Below are 24,399 nucleotides of genomic sequence, written 5' to 3'. Positions count from 1 at the left end.
AGAAGCAACCAGGCGCCAGCTTAGCACATGCAATGGCAAAACAAAGAAAGAGACCTCATTTCAAACAAAGTGGAAGGTAAGGCCTCACACCTGACGTTGTCCTCGGGCTTCTACATGTGCACAGTGGCATGCACAAACCTACACGCATGCACGCGCACATGCACACACACACACACACACACACACACACACACACACACAAAAGCGTCTACAAATCAACATGGACATTAAATATCCAGGGACTTCCTACTCTAACCATACCCATCAATGCCTGGGAGGAGATGAAATCTGTCTCGGTTCTTGGCCATAGACCTGTCTGAGACCCACATACCCAGGTCATCATCCTCTGTGGGCAGCAAATTAGAGAGTCAGTGTGAAGTGCACAAAGGCAGTGTAAACATGTAGTAAACCCAAAGCGTTGAGTAGTAGGTCTATTTGGAATCAAGCTTATTTTTTTAACATAGTTATTAGCTCCACATAAGTCCCAAATGTTAATCCACGGCTTCCATTTTTCATATATTCCTCTTACAGTAGTCCCTCCCCCCCCCCCCCCCCACCCCTTATCCACAGTTTCACTTTCTGTGATTTTCAGTTACCCTCGGTGAATTCCAGAAATAAATAATTGAAAAGTTACACGCTGTCCCGAGTGGCATGACAAAATCCCACTGTCATCCTCTGTCGTCCCTGAGACATGGCTTACCCCTTGATCCAGCAGGGCCCCTTTACTGCTCACTTGGGTCATCTGTCACTGTACCACAGAACCCGAGGCTAGAGCACCACATCTGCGTTGTTCTCACACTCTCTCTAGGGGGAAGTAATTTAACACAGTAACTGGAAACCGTTCCCTGGTATTTACTTTGCAGGCATTAGTAATCAATCACTGATGTGTGTGAACTGAGTCTCACGTTGAAAATCCCCGTGAGAGAGATGCTAATGGTATCCATTATGCAGATGGACAAATGAGTCTCAGAGCCATTGGGATAGAGAGAGGCCAGATCTGAGCCCCAGTCTGTGTCAGAATCAGGCACTTAAGCACAACCCCATGTGGTCACCTGCAAAACCCCTCCAGGACTAGGGAACATTTCTTAACCCCTTATAGCCAGGTTCTTAGGAAAAAGGTTTTACATCGGTATTTGCAAAAACAAGCAAACAAAAACTTTTTGCCACCCTTGTTTATGAAGCAGGACCTTGAAGGGTTTACCTACATAGACCAGGCTGACCTCAAGCTTAAAATATCTCTGCCTCAGCCTCAAAAGCGTTGAAATTACAAATGTTGCACAGCAAAATGATGCACAGCATCACCAGACTTATCTTCCTTTACCATTCTTATTAGTTTTTGTAACATCTAGATAAAGATGAAGTTGCTGTTGACATAAGCTATAAGAAGGTTCTAGAAGGAATTACCTACCCCTCCCTCATCCCTCCTGAGGGCAGACAGGAAAGACCTAATGGGTATATATATATATATATATATATATATATATATATATATATATATATATATATATATATATATATATATATATGCCTTGCTTGCCAAGATCATTGATGGAAGGCTCCACAGACCCATATCTGTCCATGAGGCGAGTGGGTTGCCTCGGGAGCTAGCAGTGTATTGGGGAAGGGACCAGCTGGGCTGGAGCTGGACTGAGGCTGTGAACTATGCCAAGGTAGAACTCTCTGGGTTGTACGGAGTAAGCCCTAGTTTTCTGGAGGGGACCCTAGGCACGCAGAGCTGCCAGACTGAGCCTCTTTGCAGCTCCCCACAGTTACCGTGGATGTGTTCACTTGCTTCTTTGTCAGGATCTAGAAATGGTTCAAGCATTAGTCACTGGGCCATGGCCATCTTCTAAGAACGTAGGAGGCATTGCTTAATGCCTCTCCAAACTGGACAATGTAACCGAGAATCTGCTTCCCTCTGGCCTAATGGACACAAGATGCTGCCGTCCTTTTCCTGCCAAATGTAAGCTGTTTTTTCCCTCTCCTTGAGGCGCCTCTCACTCTTTCAGGGAGAAGCTGTGCAGTGGCGGGTAAGACTTGAAATCCTGCTCCCGCTTAGGAGCCATGAGAACTGTTTCATTTCTTCAAGGGTTTGCTCACTTATAAAAAGGCAATCGTAATTCCAGCTTCCCAGAACCTCCATAAGCAAAAGTCAGGCTACCTGGAGTGTTTGCAAGCTAGCTGCACAGAACAGTCATGTTATTTTGAGGAGGTTGCATATATATTAGCCTACAATTCACAAACATCTCTCAGGTCAAACGGTTTGCTTCTAGTAATGTTTGACGGCCTGTGGGAGGCTCCTGAACTTCACTGTGTCTATTTCCTGTCTGTAAAAGGCTAGTAAGTACTACAAGAACGACTTCAGGGGGTCGCTGTCCAGATCCCATGGGCCAAGAGGTTGAAAGGAGGAAGTGACGCATGGTACACAAAGGTGCTGGGGTGATGAGAACAGCTCTTGAGAATCGAGGTGGTAAGGACCACTTGAGTCCCAGCAAGCGCCCTCAGACCCAAACAGGCACAAGAGGAATTTGTACTCAAGAGGGCACATTAGACCCTTCCTGGGTTTGCTCTGGGTTCCATGTGTTTATAGAGCTAATGTGTGCGGACACTGAGATATGGCCCCTCCCTCAGTCATTTGCATTTACTTCAATGAATGGTCCAGTGTCATTGTGGATTGATTGACACACCTCGAAATGTCTGCCCCCTCCGGCCCTGAATCCAGCTTCCCGGAGTATCTGTTTTCATCCACAAACATTTTTATAGCAACTTCTTTATTAAAAGACAAAACCTCATTGCACATTAATTTTATTCTCTTGACATGAGTAGGAAATATGAAAGGACAGATGATTATTTCCAGTGTTTGGAAAAATGAAGTCTCTGAAAACTAAAAGCTTTCTTTGAAAGGGTTCACGGCAAGGCTCCCAGCCTCCCACACTGCTCCCGTGTCACCAGAAGTGCAGCCTTGACAGTTTGTACACACTGTGTGCCCCTGGAGGCCTGACCTGCTCCACTCCTCACAGACTATGCTATAAAAGGTTGATGTGCTGCCCCCCCCCTTTTTTTGTCACAGGACACAGCTAGGGTCATCTGGGAGGAGGGGACTCAACTGAGAAAATTTCACTATCGGAAAGGCCTGTAGGCAAGACTGTCCGGCATTGTTTTGATTAGTGATTGATACAGAAGATCTCAGACTACTGTGGGCCATGCCACCCCAGGGCAGGCTGAGCAAGTCTGAGGAGCAAGCCAGTAAGCAGCACCCCTCCATGGCCTCCGCTTCAGTTTCTGCCTCCAGGTTCCTGCCTTGACTTCCTGCCTTGTCCTTCCTTCATGATGGACTGTGATTGGAATGTATAAACTAAATAAACCCTTTCCTCCCCAAGTTGCCTTTCGGTCATGGTTTTCATCACAGCAGTAGTAACAAATTAGGGCAAATGGACATCAGGTATGCAAGGCTTTGTCACCTGTGTGGCCACTGATGCAGTTACTCTATTAGATAATTTGAACAAACATCTGGAGCTGTGTCCCATTAAAGCTTCTTTACAAAGGAGGCCAATCTCTGGAGAGATGGCTCAGAGGTTAAGAGCACTGGCTGCTCTTCCAGAGGTCCTTAGTTCAATTTCCCATGACCACATAGTGGCTCACAACCACCTGTAATGAGATCTGGTGCCCTCTTCTGGACTGCAGATGTACGTGCAGGCAGAACACTGTATATACATAATAATTTTTTTTTTTTTTAAAGAGGCCAATGGATTTGGTCTCAGGTCCCTAACAATTCTCAGTGACTTCAAGTTGATGTACACAGTTCTCTTATATGTGCATGAATGTATATGTGCATGCACACATGTGTACATGTGAGCATGCCATCTAAGTGTGCTCCTTTCCATACAGTGAGTCATGGGTTCAGGAGCTTGAATATGCCATCATGGACTCAAAGGAAATTCTTACCAGTGACCCAGATTCAGGACCAGCAGCCCCAGGGTTCACACGTTTCTAGGCAGTTCTGACTATCTCACTCTTTCATGTTCAATCAGAATGAATTTTTATTCTCTTTGTGAACTCCATGTAGTAGAGCTTGCCTGTTTTGTGCTTCTGGTTCACAAAAGGAAGTACAGAGAAGTGGAGTAGATGCCACCTCTGAGCAGCTCGGGGGCACTTGATGGCACAGGGGACCTTGCCGACCAGAACAGCTGGCTGTGCTGGGAGGCACACCTGCTCTTCTCCTTTTGATCTTGTTCATGCTCCAGCCCTACGCCTGTCTTTATCATAACGGGGAGAGCGCAGCAGTGTGGAGGTGAGGACAGGGCGGGAAAACTGTTGTGGGAGTCACTTTCTTTCCCCTGCGGACCTCTTGGGGCCCGGGAAAACTGATGGCCAAAGCATAGCTTGTTCCCACCGTGGCCTTCGGTCACCCGTGGTGCAGACAGGTTCAGCCCCACAGAGCAGCGCACAAGAGAAACTTGGCGAAGGAATCGAAAACTCATGTTGACATCGTGTGCCGGAAAGTCGGGTTTCCATGCCTCCCTCTGCCCCTTCCAGGACAGCTGTTGGGGTTGGCCATCCCAAGGACTTCCAGGAAGCCTGGGGAGGGGCCTTACCTTTGCAAGCCAGAATGTGAAGGCTGCGAGTGACACCAGGAGCCTCTCGAAGCTGCTGCACGTGACCAATGTGTGCAAGTGTGCCGTCTAGAAGGCCCCGTGAAGCATCGGTAGCTGGCCCTCAGAAACAGCTGTGCAGTGCCTGAAGCTGCTCGGGCTTTGGAAACTGTATGGCTTTCAAAGAAGGAAAGACATGAATAAACACACACGCTTGAGTTCCCTGGCCTGCACTGGCCACCCGTGGGCTTTAAGGGCACCAGTAAGAAGAGACTGAAAGAAACCGAAAGCCAGGACTCGGCGGGTAGAATTTACTGAGAGAAAGAGAAATGGAAATTTGATATAGACGTAAAACCTGGGGCCATCTTGTTTGCAGTGTGATAGAGTGGCAACTTCTTCGCCGTGGGTGACATTTATAAACCAGAGGGTGGGGTATTGTTTACAGTAGGATAATGCAAACGCAGCTTGGGCCTCTTTTAAGTTGAAGAGTGCCTCTGATGACGTGCATGGAAGCACACACGTGGTCACGTTCCGTGTGATATGGAGAGGAGTACACTGGCTTGAAAAGAAGTACTATAAGCTAAAATAGGGAGGAAGAGGGAGGGGAGACCTGAGCTCTTGACCCTGACTCTGTCGGGATACAGCCTAAACTGCACGTGAGCGGACTACGGAATAGAAACCTCAAGTAAGTTAGACTGCACTTCTTCTCCTATGTCCGGTTCTGGGCTCTACTGTGCTCTCTAGCTTCTGGCTCTCTGTTGTTTTAGGCTAATGTCCTTGTGGAAAGAGATGGCTCACTCCCTGCCATATTTACTACCTAGTCCGTACAAAGTTAGAATTTCCTATTAGTGTCCCTTTAAAACTTGGTGCAGAATTTGCGTCACTTACTGTGGCGTGCCCTCCAGCAGAAAGAGATTTGCCACATCTGTGGAGATGCCTGCAGATGAGGCTGGAGGGTGAGAACTCTGCCTCAGTGAGCCCCATTCATCTGATGACTCGAGCTATTCTCACAGATGAGAAGAGAGAAGACGTGGACATTGGCGGTCATCAGCCATCATTTTCAAAGACCCTGTCATGCTTGAACGTTTGGAACTCCGTAGTCTGCTTTCTATTCCTGAAACATGAAACAGCTCTGCCATGGGCTGGGGAGTCTGGATTAGCAGTGAGGGAACATCATGGCCACCACCAGCTTCATTTCTTTGCGCAGACTCAACTTTCAGTTGGAGAATTTCTCCTAGCCCAGAGTGTAATCCTGGGGAGTTGGTTTTCTACTCTACAGATTTTCTAGTCTAAATACTAACCATAAAGAGATTTTCTAAACAATGAATGATACTTAGGAATAACAGAGCTTTGTGATGGGAATTTGTGTGCCAAAGAAAATTATAGGAAGACCACAAGGAAACTGAGGCCGTGAGAAGTTTTAAAAAAATAAAATGAGGACCATGCAAAATGATTTTTAACAAAAATTCTTTAAAAAATAATGGTTATTTTTGTTCTATGTGTATGGATGTTTTGCCTGCATGTATGTCTGTGAACCATGTGTGTGCCTCATACCTGTGAGACCAGAAGAGGGTGTCAGATCCTCTGGAACTGGAGTTACAGACAGTTGTCATCTATCTACCATGTGGCTGCTGAAAATCAAACCTAGGTCCTGCTGAGACATCACTTCAGTCCCTTTGGGCTACTTTTTAACCTTTGCGTTTTATACTTTATTTCATCCAAATAGCCAAAAAGAGGATTTTTTTTTTAATAATTCTTTTGAATTCTAATTACATCATTTTTCCTCTTTTCTTTCCTCTAGCCAACCCCTCCCATGCAACCTCCTTCCTGTCTCTCAAATTCATGCTGTTTTTCTTTGTTACACACACACACACACACACTCCTAAATATACAAATACAACATGCTCGGTCCATATCATGTTACCTATATGTATATCGTATCAGGACCTCCCACTTGGTATTAGATAACCAGTTGGTGTTCTGTTCCCTAGGGAAGAAAATTTCTCCTGCTCTCGGGATTCCCCAGTTATCTACAGTTCATTGTCTAAGGGTTGAGGTCCCATGAGCCTTCCTCTTCCTGTCTGTGGGTATCGTCCTTGTTCTGGTCTGGTTTACGCAATTGTATTGTTGAGATTTCATGTGTATAACTTCCATGATATTTCTAGGAGGCACAATCTCACAGAAGACTCACTTTTCCTCTGGCACTTAGAATTTTTCTGCCCCCTCTTCAGTGATGCTTCCTGAGTCTTAGATGTAGGAGTTATGTTGTAGTAATCTGTCTGTTGGTGCTGGGTACCACACAATCACTTCTCTCTAAATTGTCCTTGGTTATGGTTTCCTGTAATGGTCTACATCTGTTGCAAAGAGAAGTTTATTTGATAGGGGGTTAAAAAAAACTACACTTATGTAGGCATAAGGATAAATATTTAGAGTGCAGTTAGGAATCATGCTTGTTTGGGGAGTCTCTTGGACAACCCTGAGCGACAACTCAAAATGGGGCTTCTCATGGCTGGCGTTGGGGTCTTTGTTAGCTAATCCGTGGCTCTTGAGGGGGAGTACTGTCAACCCAGATGGGAATTTTTAATTTTAGGTGCATAAAGAATATTATGGGGGCTTGTGACTTTTTCAAACATCCTTACCATTATTTTGCACTGCCCTCACTTTCTATATTTCTCTTCCTCTCCCCTCCCTAATGACCTCATTTTCCCCATCCCCCCCTGAAATCACTTGTACCCTTTCTATTATCCATCCATGTTCTTCCTTTACTTGCCAACTTCTGTAGTTACTCCAGGTTATATATTTACATGTGAAGAGCTGGAGCTTGGAACCACAGATGGGTGAGAACATGTAACATATGTCTTTCTCTGTCACTCAATATGGTCTTTTTCTAATCCCTGCAACTTTACCTAAAATTTCATGGTTTTTTTTTCTTTACAGCTAAATAGTATTCCCTAGTGTATATGTACCACATTTTCATTACTCATCAGTCGAAGGATATCTGGTTGGTTTCCATTCCCTGGCTAATGTGAGAAGAGCAGAATGAACATGCTTGAGCAAGTGTCTGAGGAGCAGGCTGTTGAGTCTTCTGGGTATATGCCGAGGAGTGGTCGAGCTGGGCCATATGTATGGTAGACCTATGTTTAGCTCTTTGATAATTGTCCACACTGATTCACAGAGGGGCTGGACAAGTCTGCGATGCCAACAACAGTGAGCGAGGGCCCCCTTTTCCCCACACCCCCCTCCATCACTCGCTGCCTCTTGATCTGTTCTTTGCCATTCTGACTGGGGTATGGTGAAGTCTCAAAGTTCTTTTGATTTGCATTTCTCTAATTGATAGGAAAGATAACATTTTTTGAGATATTTCTTAGCAGAACTTTCTTTTATTTCCTTAGAGAACTCTCCAGGTGCCCAGCCCATTTTGTGAATGGGTCATTTGATTTTTTTTCACACTTTGTTTTTTTTGAGTGCCTTATATATTCTGTAGATTAATCCTCTGTCTGATGTACATCTGGCAGAGGTTCTCTCCCATTCTGTGGGCTTCCTCTCCATCCAGTTGACTGTTTCTGAGCTGTGCAGATGCTTTTTTTTAGGTTTAGGAGATTTATCAGTTGTTGGCCTCCATTCATGGACAAATGAGGTCCTATTCAGAAGGGCTTTTCCTGCACCTTGTAAGGCACTGCCTGTGTTTTCTTCTAGCAGTTTTGGCATTTCAAGTTTAGGTCTCTGATGTATTTGAAGTTAGTTTTTGTGCAAGGTGATAGATGTGGATCTAATTTCATTCTTCTGCATGTGGACATTCGGTTTCCCCAGCACCATTTGTTGAAGATGTATGTACACATTCAGTTTTCCCAAACTGCTTGTTGAAGATGCTGTCTTTTCTCCAGCGCATGTTTTTGGCCTTCTTGTCCAAAAGTAGATGGCCGAACTTATGTGCTGTCGTTTTCTTATGGGTCTTCTGTTTTCTTCCATCGGTCTCCATGTCCGTTTCTATGCCCATTCTGTACTGTTTTTATTACTATGGCTCTGGAATATATCTTGAGGACTGGGATGGTGACCTCTCTAGCATTGCTCATTTCACTAACAATTTTATGACTATCAGGGGTCTTCTGTGGTTCCATATGGGTTTTAGGATAGTTTCCTTCTATGCTGTGAATAATGAGATGGGATTTTTCTTGGGATAGCATTGGATATCTAAATGGCTTCTGGTGGATTTGTCACTTTCACAATATTAATTCTACTGATCTATGAACATGGGATATCTTTCCATTTTCTGGTGTCTTTATCTCTTCAGAAATTTTAATGTTTTCATTGTGGAGGTCTCTCACCTCTTAGTTTTATTACTGTATACTTCATTCTCTTTGAGACTATTGTGAATGGGAGTGTGTCCATGGTCTCTTTCTCATTTGTTGTTGGTGTATAGGAAGGCTGTTGATTTTTGGAAGCTTGTACTGTATCCTGCCACTTTGCTGAAATTGTTGATTGTCCCTGCAAGTTTTCTCATGGAATTTTGGGATCTCTTATTCATCATATCATCAGCAAATAGGGTCAGTTTGACTTCTTCTCTTCCTATTTTTATCTATTTTATTTCCTTCACTTGCCTTATTGCTCCAGCTAGTGTTTCAAGCACAATATTGAAAAGGAGTAGAGATAATGGACAGTCCTGTCTCATTGCTGATTTCACAGGGATTGCTTTAAGTTTTTCTCCATTCAGGATGACATTGACCATGTTTCTCATATGTATTTTTATTATAGTGAAGATTGTTCCCTCTTATCCAAGGCCTTTTCTACATCTGCTGACATAATTATGTGGGTTTTTTCATTTTCTTGTTTGTTTGTTTATTGGTCATTAAGTCCATTTATATGGTTTATTACATTTATTTACTTGTAGGTCTTGAACCACACCTATATTTCAGGGATAAAATCAACTTGGTCATGGCAGATAGTTTTCTTGATGTATGTGTGCATTTGGTTTGCAAGTATTTTATTAAGCATTAAAAAAAATCTATGTCCATCAGGAATATTGGCCCACAGTTTTCTTTTTTAGTTGTGTCTTTATGGCATTTTGGTATTAGATTGATAGTGGCTTCATAGAATTTTGGGATGCTTCTGTTTCTTTTCTGTTCTGAATAGTTTAAGAAGGATTGGCTGTAGGTCTTCTTTGAAAGTCTGTTGGGATTCTGCTCTGGACCCATTTGGGCCTGGACGTTTTTTAGTTGGGAGTTTTCTGTCGCTCTTTCACACAATGTGGGTCTGCTTACATTATTGACTTCCAGTTTTGTTTTAGTAGTTTGGATGAATCTAGGAATTCATCCATTTATTTAAGGTTTCCCAACTGAATGGAATGCAGGTTTTTAAAGTATTCCCTTTATATCTGAACCTGTTGTAATGTCTCCCTGTTCGTTACTGATTCTGTTAACTTTGGTCTTCCCATTCTTTCTTTCCAGTAGGAGGGAAAGGGTCTGTTTATCTTCTCAAAGAACCAGATCTCAGATTCATTGATTCACTGTGTTATTTTCCTTCTTTCTATTTCATTCATTTCAGCCCTGATTTTATGAATGAAGTCCTGATTGCCATCTAGTGGGCTTGGTTTGTTCTTGGTTTGTTCAAATTTTTGAGCGGTGCCATCAAGTCGCTTCTTTGTGCTCTGATTTTGTTTTTAATGCAGACACTTAATGCTGTGACTTGCTCCTTTTCCTGTGTCTCAGAGGTTTCTGTGGGTTGTGTTTTGTTTTTCTTTAATTCCAGGAAATAATTTTAAAAAATTGCTTTTATGATTTCTTTTTGACCCATTAATCATTCAGTAATGGACTGTTTAATCTCCATGAGTTTGTGTATTTCCTAGACACTGGTTTGCTGTCAATTTTAAGTTTGATTGCATTGGAGTCAGTTAGATACACAGTTGTTCCAAGGTTACTGAATTTGAATTTGTTAGGATTTGTTTTGTGTCCCAGAATGTGGTCTATTTTACAGAGGTTTCTATGAGCTGCTAAGTAAAATGTGTATTCTTTGGTGTTTGAGTAGAATTCTGACATCTATTTGATTATGATGTATTTAATTTTGATGTTTCTCTAAACAGAGATGTTTGTCCTAATGACCACTCTACTAGAGAAAAAGTGAGGTATTTAAATGACCTAGTCTTAGTGAGTTAATGATAATTTATATCTTTAATTCTTAATTATATACTCAATTAAGTACACTTTTATGAAACTGGGTACATCCCAGTTTGGTGCATATATGTTTAGGATCGTAATGTCTTCTTGGTAACTGTTCTCTCAATTAGACTGAAGTGTCCTCTTGACCTCTTCAGGTTAGCGTTAGTTTGAAGTCTGTTTTGTCAGATATTAGGATAGTGGTGCCCGCCTAATTCCTTGTCCCTTTTGTCTAGAGCCCTTTGGGGCATTCCTGCACGCTAAGGCAGTACTGACCTTCAAAGCTAAGATGTGTTTCTTGTAGAAAACAGGTCATTTTTGTTTCTTGACTCATCCAGTCATCCAGTGTCTTCTGCTGGGAGAAATGGGAGCCATTAATATTTCAGGGTTTTATTGAAAGGTGTGTGTTGATTGGGATCATTGTATTGTTGAGTCTGGTGGTGGTGTGTTCTAAGTGGTGCTTTGTGTTGGAGTAATTTTATCCATGTTTGTTTTCTTTCCTCTGTCTCCCTGTGTTCTCTCCTCTCTTCACCCCAACACATTGCTTCTTATATTTTGTAGCTCTTGGATATAATTTCTTTAGGTTGCTTATGTCATGGGAAGTTTTTCTTTCTCCTTCAACTGTGGGAGATAGTTTTGGTGGGCACATTAACCTGGGCTGGTCATTGTGGTCTTGTAGGGTTTGGAATGCATTGCTCTGGGCTCCTCTGGCTTTCAAACTTTCCATTGAGAAATCAGCTGTTAATCTGATGGGTTTTCCTTTATATGTAACATGTTTTTTTCTCTTTTAGCTTCCTTTGTTCTGTATACTTCATGTTTTAACTATGACGTACCATTGGGGAGTTTCTTTTCTGGTCCTGTCTGTTGGTGCTCTGTGCACTTCTTGTATTTGTGTGGGTATGCCCTTCCTTATTTGGAGGAAGTTGTCTTCTATGATCTTTCTAATGATCTGGCTGATGCCACTGATGTGGGACTCTTCTCTCTCATATTTCTATGGTTTAAAGGTTTGGTGTTTCTTCTGTGTTTCCTGTTTTGTTTTGGTTTTTAATTTCATAGTCTTTGCTTATTTGTCTGGGCCCTCTGTTTTATCTGCTTTATCCTGGGCACTGCTGTCCTATCATCTGCCTGATTTATTCTACTTATGAGACTTTCTTAGGTTTTCTAGCTGAGTTGTTGCGTTTTTCATTCCCATCTTCATTTTCTCTTGAGTCCTCTTCAATGTTTTTATTTCTTTATTGCATTCCATTTTCAAATCCTCTATTGCCATTTTCAACAGCCTTATGTTTGTGTTTTCTTTGGTACTGCTCAGACATTTATTCTCTTTAATTTATTGAGCTGTTTATATCTTCTTTAAACTCCTTAAATCATTTGATGAAGTTTATGGTCGTTATTTTAAATTCTGTATCCTGGGCTTCATCTGGGTAATTCTTATGGGTGAACACTTCTATAGGACTGGTGGATTTTGGAGGGGAGATCCTGCCTTGACCTTTCATATTGTTTGTATACTTGCAGTGATACCTGGGCATGCAGACTTTTGTCAGTTCTGTATCTGATCTAGACCAAGTAAATGCTCAGAACACAGGTTGTACAGGTCGGGTCAGGACTAAAAATTGGATATAATGGAGTCAGGTGGACACAGTGAGCTGGCTGGTGTGTAGGGTGTGTGTCCTGTTCCTATCCTGAAATTTGGAGGTAGATCTAGGATTTGATGTGCGTGTGTGCAGAGGAGGATCTGTGGACTCACCTGGATAGACTCTGGAGAAGGGTGTACAGGATCTGGTTGGGTGAAGACCATGGATGTGGCCTGGGAGGGGCCTGTAGGTTGTAGGCAGTCAGGGAGGGTTCTGCAGGAAGCTTAGAGATGTGTGTTGTGCAGGCAGGGGTGGCCAGACTAGGCTGATGTACTGGATGTGAGGTCTGGGCTAGATCTGGGGTTTGAGGAAGGGTACATGAAGGGGAGGACCAGGCAGACTCACTTTGATAGAATCTTGGGAAGGATTGATCCTTGATTAAAAAAATAAATAACAAGAGTACCACTGGCCCAAGGTTGAACACACACACACACACACACACACACACACACACACACACACACACACACGTTCACTGATCTGAGTTCCTAGCAAAAGTAAGCTCCGTGTGTGTGTGTGTGTACCTTTTGGTTTGCTGCATTTATTTATGTACTTACTTTTATCTAGGGCTTGGCAAAAGTGATTCCATAACTTTCACATAGTTATTCAATCAATTAATGTCTTGATCCTGTGACCTTTATCAGGTCAGGCATTATGGACAAAAATGGACTTAACTGTCTGTAACGATGGAACCCATAGCCATTGCTAACAGGTTGATCTAACTCTAAGTAGAAAGCATTGAGTGAAAAACACTGAATTCATAGAGCCTAAAGGTGGAAGGGTTCTTGATTTCTGTGCTTCACTCTGGTTTTCTGGGGCTCTGGTGGTGTAGGAGCCATCTACGAGTGCTCATCTACTTTGCTCAGGCCATGGTGACCCCATGGTCTAGCGATGTGTGTGATATCCTGCAGAGTTGGAGGTATAATGGAATCCCATTTGTCAAAGCAAACTGCTGAATTTGATTCCTTAGAAGCTGGAAAGCGCTGCTATGCATATGTAAGAACCCTGTCTCTGTGGGGTAGGACATTAAGCCCAGAGGAAGATCTGCGTGCCTCATCTGAGTAATGAGCCATGAAATTGACATTATAAGTTTTAATTATTATTAATGCCTTGCAGGGTAGCTGGTGTTAATTATTCTGTAGGCTTCCCAGATATATTTCTTCCCTTTTCCTTTTATTTCCTTTTCTTAATGCCTTAATGGTGGCTTCCTGGTCGTGTTTGAACTCAATTCTTCCTAAGGGGCATGCCCTCCCTGTGAGAGAAGTTGTCTCTGGAAAGAAGGCAAATGACTGTGATTGGAACACAGGCAGCGGGAACCTGGGAGTTCGATGGGTTGCCACGGTGAGATTTGCAGGAGTCTCATCTCTGCTCCCTCCCCAGTAATACTCATCTTCCTCTAGGACCATCCATGAACTAATTAGTTAACCTTATAATGGGCTTTGAAGATCAAAGACTGTGGAAAGGGCCATAAGTCACGTTTTTGAGCATCTTTTAACAGGGAGTTCCGGTTTCTGGCTCTTATGCTCCTGGATAACTTCCTGTTAACATCATTTCTGACGTGTGTGTGTGTGTGTGTGTGTGTGTGTGTGTGTGTGTGTGTGTGTTATTCAGAACTGTGTCTATATTGCTTCTATAGACTTTGTTCTATTAGATACTCAAGAGAGTCAGAAGGGATGCCGAAGTGAGCTCTGACCTCCCCTGCCCCTACCTATCCCTACTCCTTTCTCCTTACCTACTAACTGCAGCAAAGACACAGGCCTGACTCAGAAATACCCCGAGTTCCTTTGAACTCACGGCAAAAAGATGGTCTCTACTGTTTCTCGGGCTTCTCTCAGGTCCTGGTTGTCAGGGTGAATACAGCACAGCCCTGTTAATGCAGCAGACAGGAAACTTCCAGGTCTAGGAGCCCAGTACCAGTGCTGTGGATCTAGAAGGGAGAAAGAGATGGTGTGGAGCTGTGTCAGCAGAGCCCACAGAATTCAGAAGTGTATCTCCTCCTCGGGAGTTGTCGTGTTACCCAGCATGGCTAGAAAAGTGTGCATTTGCTCCTGTGCCAAGGGGTTGGGATCCCTTGGCACAGTGAAAGCCACTGGAATTTGCAGGGTAGGTTCTGATTTACACCTGTGCCGCCAGCACACAGTATAGTACATTGAGAACAGAGGAGAGGTAGGTAGGGGGTTAGATGCAAGGTTACAGCAGTAGATTAGCAAGCTTTGAGGAGGAAGGCTGGGGTTCGGGGAAAGATGGGCACAGTTAGATGGAGTTTGCATGGTCAGGATGAGGAATACAGGAAGTAGGGATAAAGGGACAGAGAGAGTTTATGGGATGTCCAGAAGATATGCGTTCCAAACAAGTGGCTAGACTGTTTTGAAATCTACTGGTTGGCATGGACGTGGACGTACAGGTAGATTTAAGAGTGGGGGACACACAGAGGCAAGTAGAACTGGGCCTGTAACATTGGTGATGAGTAGCCTATGGCCCACATATGTGTGGGACTGGCAGCCATGTAGAGAATCAACAAAAACCAGAGTCCCCTGAGGCTCAGGATTGATGCCTTTCAGGACCAGGAAGTGAGTAACTTGTGGGTCTCTGGCCTGGGTGGTATTCTGTAGTCCAGGCCCTAAAGCCAAGCTGGCTCCTAGGAATTTCCTCTTTCCCTGGCACTACATTCCTACCCTCCCAGCTACACTGGGTGATGCAGTGCCATGGTTGTCCATAATGGATGAGAATGGTACTTGAAATGGCCCCTGTGTCAGCCTGGCTGGAGAAAGCCAAGGGCAGCTGGGGGAAGGCTCCATGTTCATTGGAATGAGATCTTTGAAGGAGAGGGCAATGGCGTAGGTTTGGCATGGTCTATACTGTGATCAATGGTAGCAGAAGCTTCCAAACAGCTACCAAAGCCCTTCTCTAAGATTACTGCTTCGAGCACACACACTGTCAATGAGAAGATGAGTCTAGGAAAGAGAGGGCACACAATGCCAGCCTATGTCAAGGGAAGTTCCTGTGGGTACCTAGTGGAGGTGCTTTTCTGAACAAAAGAACATGTTTTCTTACCGCCACTCAAAACCCCTTTTCTGAGGAAAATTCTAAGTGTTACCATATAGTCAATAGTGAAAATATTCCTGCCAGGAAATTCCTGTCATTATTTGACTTTTAATGGGGCGGTAAGCGGAGTTGAAGAAGGAGAAACGGCATCTTTTTGTAAATTAGCTAGCAGAGCGGGGATGGGTTTCCCGATCTATTGATATCCTGAGCTTGGTAAATTCTTGGTTATTGGGGAATGAACGTGCTGTGAACTGAGGGGTACTTGGCAGCAACCCTGGCCCTGCTCGTTACATGCCACCAGCACCTCTCTTTGTTGTGACAACCCCCAAAGTATCTTGAGAAAAATTGTTCCCAATGGAAAAGCCATGGGCCAGGGACTGGCTGGCCATTATATGGCCCTGGGGTTTTTCTGATGGCCCACAGCCAGCCACCTCTTTAGTCTTTTCTAAGCAAAGTATTGGATTGCAAATTCCCTTTCGCCTGTGCTCTCTAAAGTCTGGGCCGAGTACAGTCTTTTGTGCTTAGACCGCAAAGCTATCCAGAATGAGTTCTGTAATGAAAAGTTCTCTCGTGTTACTATTTAATTGGCTAGTGGGGGTTGTTTGTCAATCTGCCAGCAGGTTTCTCTTAAATGCTGTCATCAGACATCTCTGAGACATAAATGTGGAATGATTGATTTGCAATGTGCTATTAAACCCTCTACAAAGACTTTTTGATGTACTGCGGCTTTGAGCTTTGTATAGCTATTGATTGATTTAAATACTACAGAACCCTTGGCTCAGGCAGCCCTTGTGAGAAAAATGCCACTTCTCGTAGGGAATTGCTGGACATTGACTCGGGCACAATGACAAGGCTTTCCTTGGGCACAAAATGGATTATTGAACAAGTGTGGACCACCAGGAAAGAAAAGCAAGAGACACTTATGCAGCTGGCCAGAATTTACCAATCAGGGCCAGTTAGAGAAGTACAGGGCATGGACAGTAACATCTGATCAATGTAGGATTGGGAGAGTCCTTGCTGCCATGAGAAGGGAGCCAAAAATTTTGTTTGGGCTTTAACTGTGGTCATTGTTTGAGACCACAATAGCAAATGACATTCAGATAAGTTGATAAACTTTGACAGAATGACAAAACACCTCCTGATTGTACAAGACCAGGGTTAGATATTCTTGGAAGTGTCCTTCCCTCTGGAGCAGATGGTTGTGTGAAGTGAAAGCTTGTGTGGCTTGGGGAAAGGGGGGGTGTGTGACCTGGGATTAGAGGCAGAGTAGCCTCTGAATTCCTCTGCCGGACATCTCTCACCTGGGCTGGGCGAGTATGTACCACTGGTCCACAGAGAAGGAGACACATACAATGGGTGAGATATTGGCTGCCCCCTCCTGTGCCTGTATCCTCCTTATCTCCAACAGATAATAACTCATCACCTCCTTTGGAGCCTTTTCAGTGCAGTGAAGTGGTCTCTGTAGAAAGCTGGGCTGCACTGGGCCCTTATGTATAGGATTGAGAAGTTTGCTCTTGTAGAGACTATCTTGCTAAGGTCAGAGAACGTACGTGTTCCTATGTTAGACTGTTTGTTCCTTTAGAATGTTTTCTGGTCTCAGAATGTTGTTTACACTTAAGACACACAATGACTATTGAACTCATGCTTCCACAGACAAATTTCTCAGGTTATTAGGGAGGGTCATTCCAAGTAACCACCTGCTACTTTCTGTTTCAGAATCTATCCCAGCTTCCCTATGGCAAGGCCCTCTACAGCTATGAGGGAAAAGAACCTGGTGACCTCAAGTTCAACAAAGGGGACATCATCATCCTGCGGCGCAAGGTGGATGAGAACTGGTACCATGGGGAGCTGCAGGGCACTCATGGCTTCCTCCCGGCCAGCTACATCCAGTGTGTCAGGCCCTTGCCACAGGCTCTGCCCCAAGGCAAAGCACTTTATGATTTTGAGATGAAGGACAGAGACCAAGACAAAGACTGTCTGACCTTCACTAAGGTAAGGTGAGCCCCGTGGTCGGCCTCTATGTCTACTCATGTCTTCTTAACCAAGAGGCTACATCTAGGCTTCTCTGCTAGGCCATGAGCAAATGACCACCCTCCCTGTGCCTGTGAAGAAGGGGGAGTGTGTCTTGCTTCGTGAATTTGATTGTTTTGTTATTGATTTTGTTTGTGTGAATGAGAACTCCTCAGAGGCTGTGTCTGCAGAGGGTGACTGGCTGATTAGAAGTTCAGGACCGTGGAGAGATTGGAATGTTGCAGGTCCAGAGACTAACTACCCTGTCTTAGGCTAGCATTATCCACCAACAGCCGTTCTTAGACTACCTCAGTGTCAGAACTAACATCGTCTGACTGGCAAATGAAAACCTTTTTGAACCTACTAATTTAACAAACTACTGGCTTCCACCACCCCAAAAGCTAAGCATGCCATCAGAGAACATCTTAGGCCTATAGACAAGCTTCTCCCAACTTGCTGTATTGTAGCATGAATTCTAATTGATATATAATAGAATAATTATATTTTAATAATAGAAGCCTGGAGTCAGACATAGGGGTAAATGCTGAAAGACCAGAGAAGTAAAGCAGCCAGAGTCACCTCTTACCTCTACGACTCCTCATCCTGAAAAGGGGGGCTCCTGTCTCCTTCTGCCTTATATTACTGTCTCCACCTCCCTGGTGTTGGGATTAAAGGCTTGTGCCACCACTGCCTGGCCTCTATGGTTAACTAGTGGCTAGCTCCTCACTCTGATCTCCAGGCAAGCTTTATTTGTCAGAACACAAACAAAATATCACCACACGGTATTTTAAACTTGACTGGATTATTGACTTTCCTTGTTCTGTAAAAACTATTCAACTTCATGAAATGACTTCCATGATGGAACATGGCTTTGGGGGTAACCTAAATGTGGTTTCCCAGGTCCTGGTCATTCAAAATGGCTCCAGAATAATCCATCTCTTACTCTCTTCAAGGTGAGAGCTGTGGTTTTTGCACTGACATTCGTTTTGTTTTGACTTTCATCTTTGATTGTGGAATGGTAAGAGATGACGTGGCTCACTGGTGCATGGCTCCAGCCAGCACTGGTGCTGACTCTTGAGATTGGTGAGCTGTCAGCATCAGTAGTAATTTTACCGTTTTCAATAGTGAGTATATGCAAGGGAGCTGAGTGTTCCCAGGACTCAAGGGATCATGGTAGAACTACGGTAGAGCCACAATTCATCCCTCAAAGCCAACATCACACCCCTCCTGCAGGGCAACAGTGGAATCAACTAGGCATGAAGAATCTCTATTTATTATTATTATTATTATTATTATTAATTTTATGGGTATAATGTATTGCCTGCGTGTATGTCTGTGCACCATGTGCATGCATGATGCCCGCAGAGGCCAGAAAGAGGGTATTGGATCTCATGGATTTGGAGTTATAGTTATGAGTTGCCATATGGGTGCTGGGAGTTGAACTCAGGTCCTCTGGAAGAGCAGTGGGTGCCGTTAACCACTGAGTCATCTCTCCAGCCTGGCATGGAGTATCCTTTGAAGTACCTAGCCCGAGGACTTGGTCACTAACCAAACAGCATTTCCTGTGGAGCCAGTGAAATGATGAGTCAGGTTTGTGGTCTTGCTGGAGTTCCTGCCTTTATTCATGACTGCCAGGACCGAGCAGCACTTGTACTCATCACAACATTTTGAGTTGCCAGGGAAGCAGGTGGAGCCTTGTGGTATTTACTCTGGGATCCTCTCTCCTCCCTCCTTCCTCCTTCTTTTCCTTCTCCTGCCCCCTCGCTCCAAGGCTGTAAACGACAGAACTGGATTCAGTATCTGGCTTGAAGAAACAGCTCCTGGAGATTATAGTCACTCTTCCCCACCCGCCGCCTCCTCCTCTGCAGGTACAGAGCTTGGCTGTAACATTGCAGCTCGCCAGCTCCAGCGGGCTTCAAGAACACCTCACACTCCGGTTTAAGTTGATGGTTCCTGTGCCAGACTGCTGTGTCTGTCTTCTTCTATTGTACACCCTGACAGTGACTAATCTGTTTTCCGTTCTGGGAACCAGCCCTTTCTCTCTTCCTTTCATCGAGGCGTTGAGATGCTAATTCCCACTGCCATCTATCTCACTTAGCTCCCGGGGGAAGCCCGCCCTGGTCTTCTTCACTGTCTCCCTCTCTTTTCCTTTTCTCCGTCTGAAGCCTCTGGTGCCTTCCCAGGATGCCTTGCAGGCTTCTCTGCTCTGGAGAGCCTGCCCCGAGCGACTGTACTCCATCCTGTGTGTGCTGGTGCTCTGCTCTGGCCATTGCAACTTCTTAGTGTCCTCTTGCATCCTTGCTAAGAAAACAGGCTCCAAATGAGTGTTAGCTCTCTTGGCTCCAGCGACTGAATCAATGGAGTCAGACTCTCCTTGCGGGCACACAGGGGCACTCGGCCAGACAGCTCACCAAGTAGACTGTAAAGCCCTGGGGTGTTTCCTGACAGGCCAGCTTCTCCCTGTAGGATCCTGGACTTCCTTGCCTTCCATTTCCATTCTAGATGCTTCTGCCTGTAGTACTCACTGTCGGTAAAGACCAGAGCCCCCTGGACAAGAGGACAAATGGATATTTGTCTATTTATTTATTAATTACACACACACACACACACACACACACACACACACACACACACACACACAAATATTCAGGGCCTGACCCATGCTAGGCACTGTACTGTGTTCAGAGACAGAGGCCCGGCCCTTCCTGGAACCTGGACTTGGGAGACAGGTCCAGAAGTCTAGAGAAATGAGTGTAACAAAAGACTGCCTCAAGGGAAGCTGCATGGTATCGCCATATGCAGGAGGAAGATGAGACAAGGCGTGAAGACTCCAGTGTAGAGGGTGATAGACCCGAATATTCCGTGTTTCCGAAGAAACTGTGCATTAGTCTTCGAGGGGCAAATGAGAGCGGAGCTTGTTTTGGATTTGTTCTGTGGCTGGCATGTTTAGGATGCGTTGTTGGCCTCAGTACGTCCCTGATGTAGGTTTGGTATTTTGAGGCTCCCTAGAAGGAGACTTGGACCAGCTGTGACAGGGTCCAGGGCTCTCCTGTCACCAAGGGTGGCTGTTTCTATGGCATCCAGATGGATTTATCATATCACACCATCTTTGCACAAGGACTTTCTTTCTTGAATCCCTGTGGGTTCCTATAAAGAATGGGAGACCTCTGAGTATAACTCCCAAAGCACTGAGACACCTACCATATATCCATGTCAGCTTGTCCCTAGCCCATCTATGCCCCCCCCATCCTCCAAAGAGCAAAGTTGCCCCATTTTGGTATGCACTTCTTGCCCTCTCTACACCTCGGTCCCAGAGGATGTGGGCATCTTCTTGGAGCGCCCCACTTGGTTCCATGCTTCCTGGCAGAACTTGGATAGTGTCTGCAGGTGCCACTGAGATACAGCCCCATGCAGTAGGGACCAACAGTCAGATCTAAGGCTGAGCTTCTGGGAACCAGCAAGTTAGTGTTATTCTAACACCATCCATCCAGGTAGTTGACAGGCCCCTATCTGCACACGGTCCCTCCCTGTAAGCCCAGCCTTTCTGTGGACTAAGGAGACACAGAGAAGAACCCCATAAAGCCTCAGACCTGCTGGAAGGTTCGGCATTACTTGTCTTCAGTCTTTGTATTTGCACTTGCTGGTTTTGGAGGGAATGAAGCTATTGGGAACTGATCAATACGGCTTCTAAAGTCATGTTACAAAAGGTTATCATTCTCTTCTTAAAACAGATTGGTTTTACAATGACTTGATGCTGTTTTAATGCTACCTATTCAAACGATAACGCTGCAGGTAAAAATGAGGTTTTGATCCAACCGCTTTGTGACTTCTCAAATGCCATCCCAATGGAGAGTTTTAAAAGGAAGTGTCACAGTTTGGGTGTTAAATGCCCTTCACAGTCTTGTGTTTGAATCCTTGGTCCCAAGTGGTGATGCCATCTTGGGGAGGTGTCGGGCATTTATCACGTTGGGCCCAGATGGAGGAAGTAGATCGTTGGGAAGAAGGCCTTTGATAGGAGAAACCACTTCTGGTTTCTCTCTGCTCCTGTGTCTACCTCACATCCCACTGTCACACTTTCCTTGCCATGGTGGCTGTGCCTTCAAACAGTGAGCCAAAATAGATCTTCGTCAAGTTGCTTCTTGTTAAGTGTTTGGTCACAGTAACTAATATAGGAAGTCATTAGCAGCCCTGGTTTTTATAGGTCTGTCTGGCCTTGCAAATGCCAGAATGGAACACATCTAAATGACATCATGGTCTGTGGTGGCAAACCCAGGTGACATGAGCCAGGGACACTGGGACATAAGCATCATTAAGTTAACTGAGGTGCGAGGTGGCAGGAGGCTGTTGGGACATGGCCGTGTGTATCTCAGTGGGGCTCCGGGAATTGCCCAAGTCTTGCCAGGGATGTAGATGTGGAGAGTGAGAAGTGAGAGGTGCATACAGAACAGGACAGCTTTGCTCTTTGGAGGACAGGGGTGAGGCACAGATGGGCTACTAAACAGGTAGCGTAGATACGATGGTATACAATAGGTGTCGCTGTGCTTCGGGAGTCAGATCCAGAGGTCTCTCACTCTCTATAAGAACCCATGGGATTCAAGAAAAGAAAGTCCTTGGGCAATGATGCTGTAGTATCTTAAGTCAGAGACACTGAGACAAGTACCATCAGTCTGCTGAGGTGTGCAGCAGCAGTCAAGTAAAGAGGTGAGCTTTGGGCCTAAGAGGAAGTGGCGAGTTTCATTACAGTTTCAACAGCTTGCTATCATTCCCTTTTTTTTCATTTTTATTTATTTATTTATTTTTCTATTATCAGCTTGATACAGTATAAATTCTTATCCTAATAGTGAAATGTTTCCCTGAGGCTTGCCCAGTAATTGAGTAAAACCAAAACTTATTATAAGCCACAGTCATCCTAGGGTCCCCCCTGCTATATAGCCTCCCTGGTTCTGTGGGTTGCAGTCTGATTGTTCTTTGCTTTATATCTAGAATCCACTTATGAGTGAGTACATACCATGTTTGTCCTTCTGGGTCTGGGTTACCTCACTCAGGATGATATTTTCTAGTTCCATCCATTTGCCTGCAAATTTCCTGCTGTCATTGTTTTTCTCTGCTGAGTAAGTACTCCATTGTGCATATGTACCACATTTTCTTAATCCATTCTTCAGTTGACGGGCATCTAGGTTGTTTCCAGGTTCTGGCTCTTATTTCTATTCAACTATAAAACTCAGAAAATGCTTCTTGAGCTCCCACTGTACAAGTTCTAGAGACATTGGCATCATTGTGCTAGGGAACTCTGCTGACTGTAAAGGGCCTGGGTTGCCCCTGATAATTCATTGTGCAGCACTGTGAATATGCAAAGGCTACAAAGTCTTTCCCAACATTGCCTGGCTGCTCATGGAATTCCTTTTGCTCCCCAACACCAGCAGTACTGAAACTGGCCATCTCAACCTCAATCCTCAGTGAGAAGTCACATGGAAGAGCCACAGAACATGGTCGATCAGTGGTTCTCAACCTCTGGGTGAAGGCCCCTTTAGGGGTCAAACGGTCCTTTTAGAGGGGGGTCACCTAAGATCATCGGAAATAACAGATACTTGCATTCCAATTCGTGACAGTAGCAGCAAAATTACAGTCGTTAAGTAGCAACGAAAATAACCTTATGGTTGGGGGTCAGCACAGCATGAGGAAGTGTATTGAAGGGTTGCAGCACTAGGCAGGTTGAGAGCCACTGTGGTAGGTATAACCACTGCTGTGTTCAGACCCTAAACTCACCCTCCAGTCCTCAGCTGCTCACAATGCTCCAGGGCCCAGGGGATGCTTTGAGTTAGCAAAATGCCACCGCAGTTTGTCCTGACCTGCTCGGACTGTGGTTCTGCTGGTGTCTCTGCAAACTCCCCCATCTGACCTGCTTAAGATTATAGGCTGTCTTTTAAATGACCGTTTCCCAACAGCCCAGGAACTCTTTCCTTTGTGGATCAATCCAGCATGATTCCCAGACTCTGTTCTTCCTACCCAAGGGACTGACTGCATGCTGCTTGGATCCAAGAGTCATATGAGAAAATCTTGGGTTTTTTGTCATGTAATGACTTTGGAGCATGGATCCAATTTTTGAGGTTTTTTTTTTAACTGAAAAATATAGTTGATATCGGGAATACATTAGCGAAGGCATGTGATGAATGGAGTTCATAGGAGACATTCATATGTCTTCTGTCTGTCCTTCCCTTTCTTCTGGCTCAGAGAAAGGCACAATTCTCTCAGAAGGCATGTCTGGCTTAGGGCAAGAAAACAATCACAAGAACGGAGCTTCCTCCCTGTGCCGCTTCCATGTGGAGAGACCTTGCCCTGGATGTACAAAGCATGCTCCACAGTCTGCAGCCCAGCCAGCCTCCGGGTGCAGTCTCGTGGGCCGTAGCATCAATCTCCACTGCCTCCTGCTGCAGGGATGCATGTTTTCCGGGCTTGGGTGACTCAGGCATGTTAGCTACATGCTATTTCAGTATCCATGACCCAAAGCAGGAGGAGCCCAAAGAGAGATGGGGTCCTAAGTCACCCCTTTCAAAGCACTCCACTTGCCTACTTGACTTGAAAAAGTTATCAGGAGCACTCAAAGTGTGGGGTTCAGCTCTCTTCCTGACCTTCTGGATTCCTCTGTTCCCGCCCTGAAAAGTGGTTTTAAAGAAGACACAAGGGCTCCAGAAAAGGTCATGTGCTTACAGTACCCTGGCCTTGCCCCGCCACTTCTTTTGATCTCAAGATGGGGTTCAAAGAAACGAAATGGTCAACAACCGCACAATCTTAGTAAGAAGCAAGCAATGGTTCTGTTTGCCTACCTGCAAAGTCCCAGCTGAAGTTTTATAGGCAAATAAGATGAATGTACAACATGAGCACTTTTCCCTCAGACATTCCTGCATGCTGACCTTGGCAGCATGGCCCTTAGCATGTTTACCATGGATGGATGCAATGACTTTTCAAAGCCTT

At 44.8% G+C, this 24,399-nt stretch overlaps 1 protein-coding gene across 1 annotated transcript in view; it reads left to right on the top strand.

Moving 5' to 3' along the window:
- Positions 1 to 24,399, top strand: part of Sh3rf3 (SH3 domain containing ring finger 3) — a 301,431-nt gene that overhangs the window by 149,715 nt on the left and 127,317 nt on the right. Inside the window, exon 2 of the mRNA XM_052744948.1 lies at positions 17,134 to 17,409. Within this exon, the coding sequence (XP_052600908.1) occupies positions 17,134 to 17,409 (276 nt within the window). The remainder of the gene's footprint in view (positions 1 to 17,133; positions 17,410 to 24,399) is intronic.

Source organism: Peromyscus californicus, unplaced genomic scaffold, assembly GCF_007827085.1.
Source record: "Peromyscus californicus insignis strain IS unplaced genomic scaffold, ASM782708v3 Scaffold_19__1_contigs__length_69161282, whole genome shotgun sequence".
NCBI lineage: Eukaryota > Metazoa > Chordata > Mammalia > Rodentia > Cricetidae > Peromyscus > Peromyscus californicus.
This window is presented reverse-complemented; position numbering and strand designations above follow the sequence as displayed.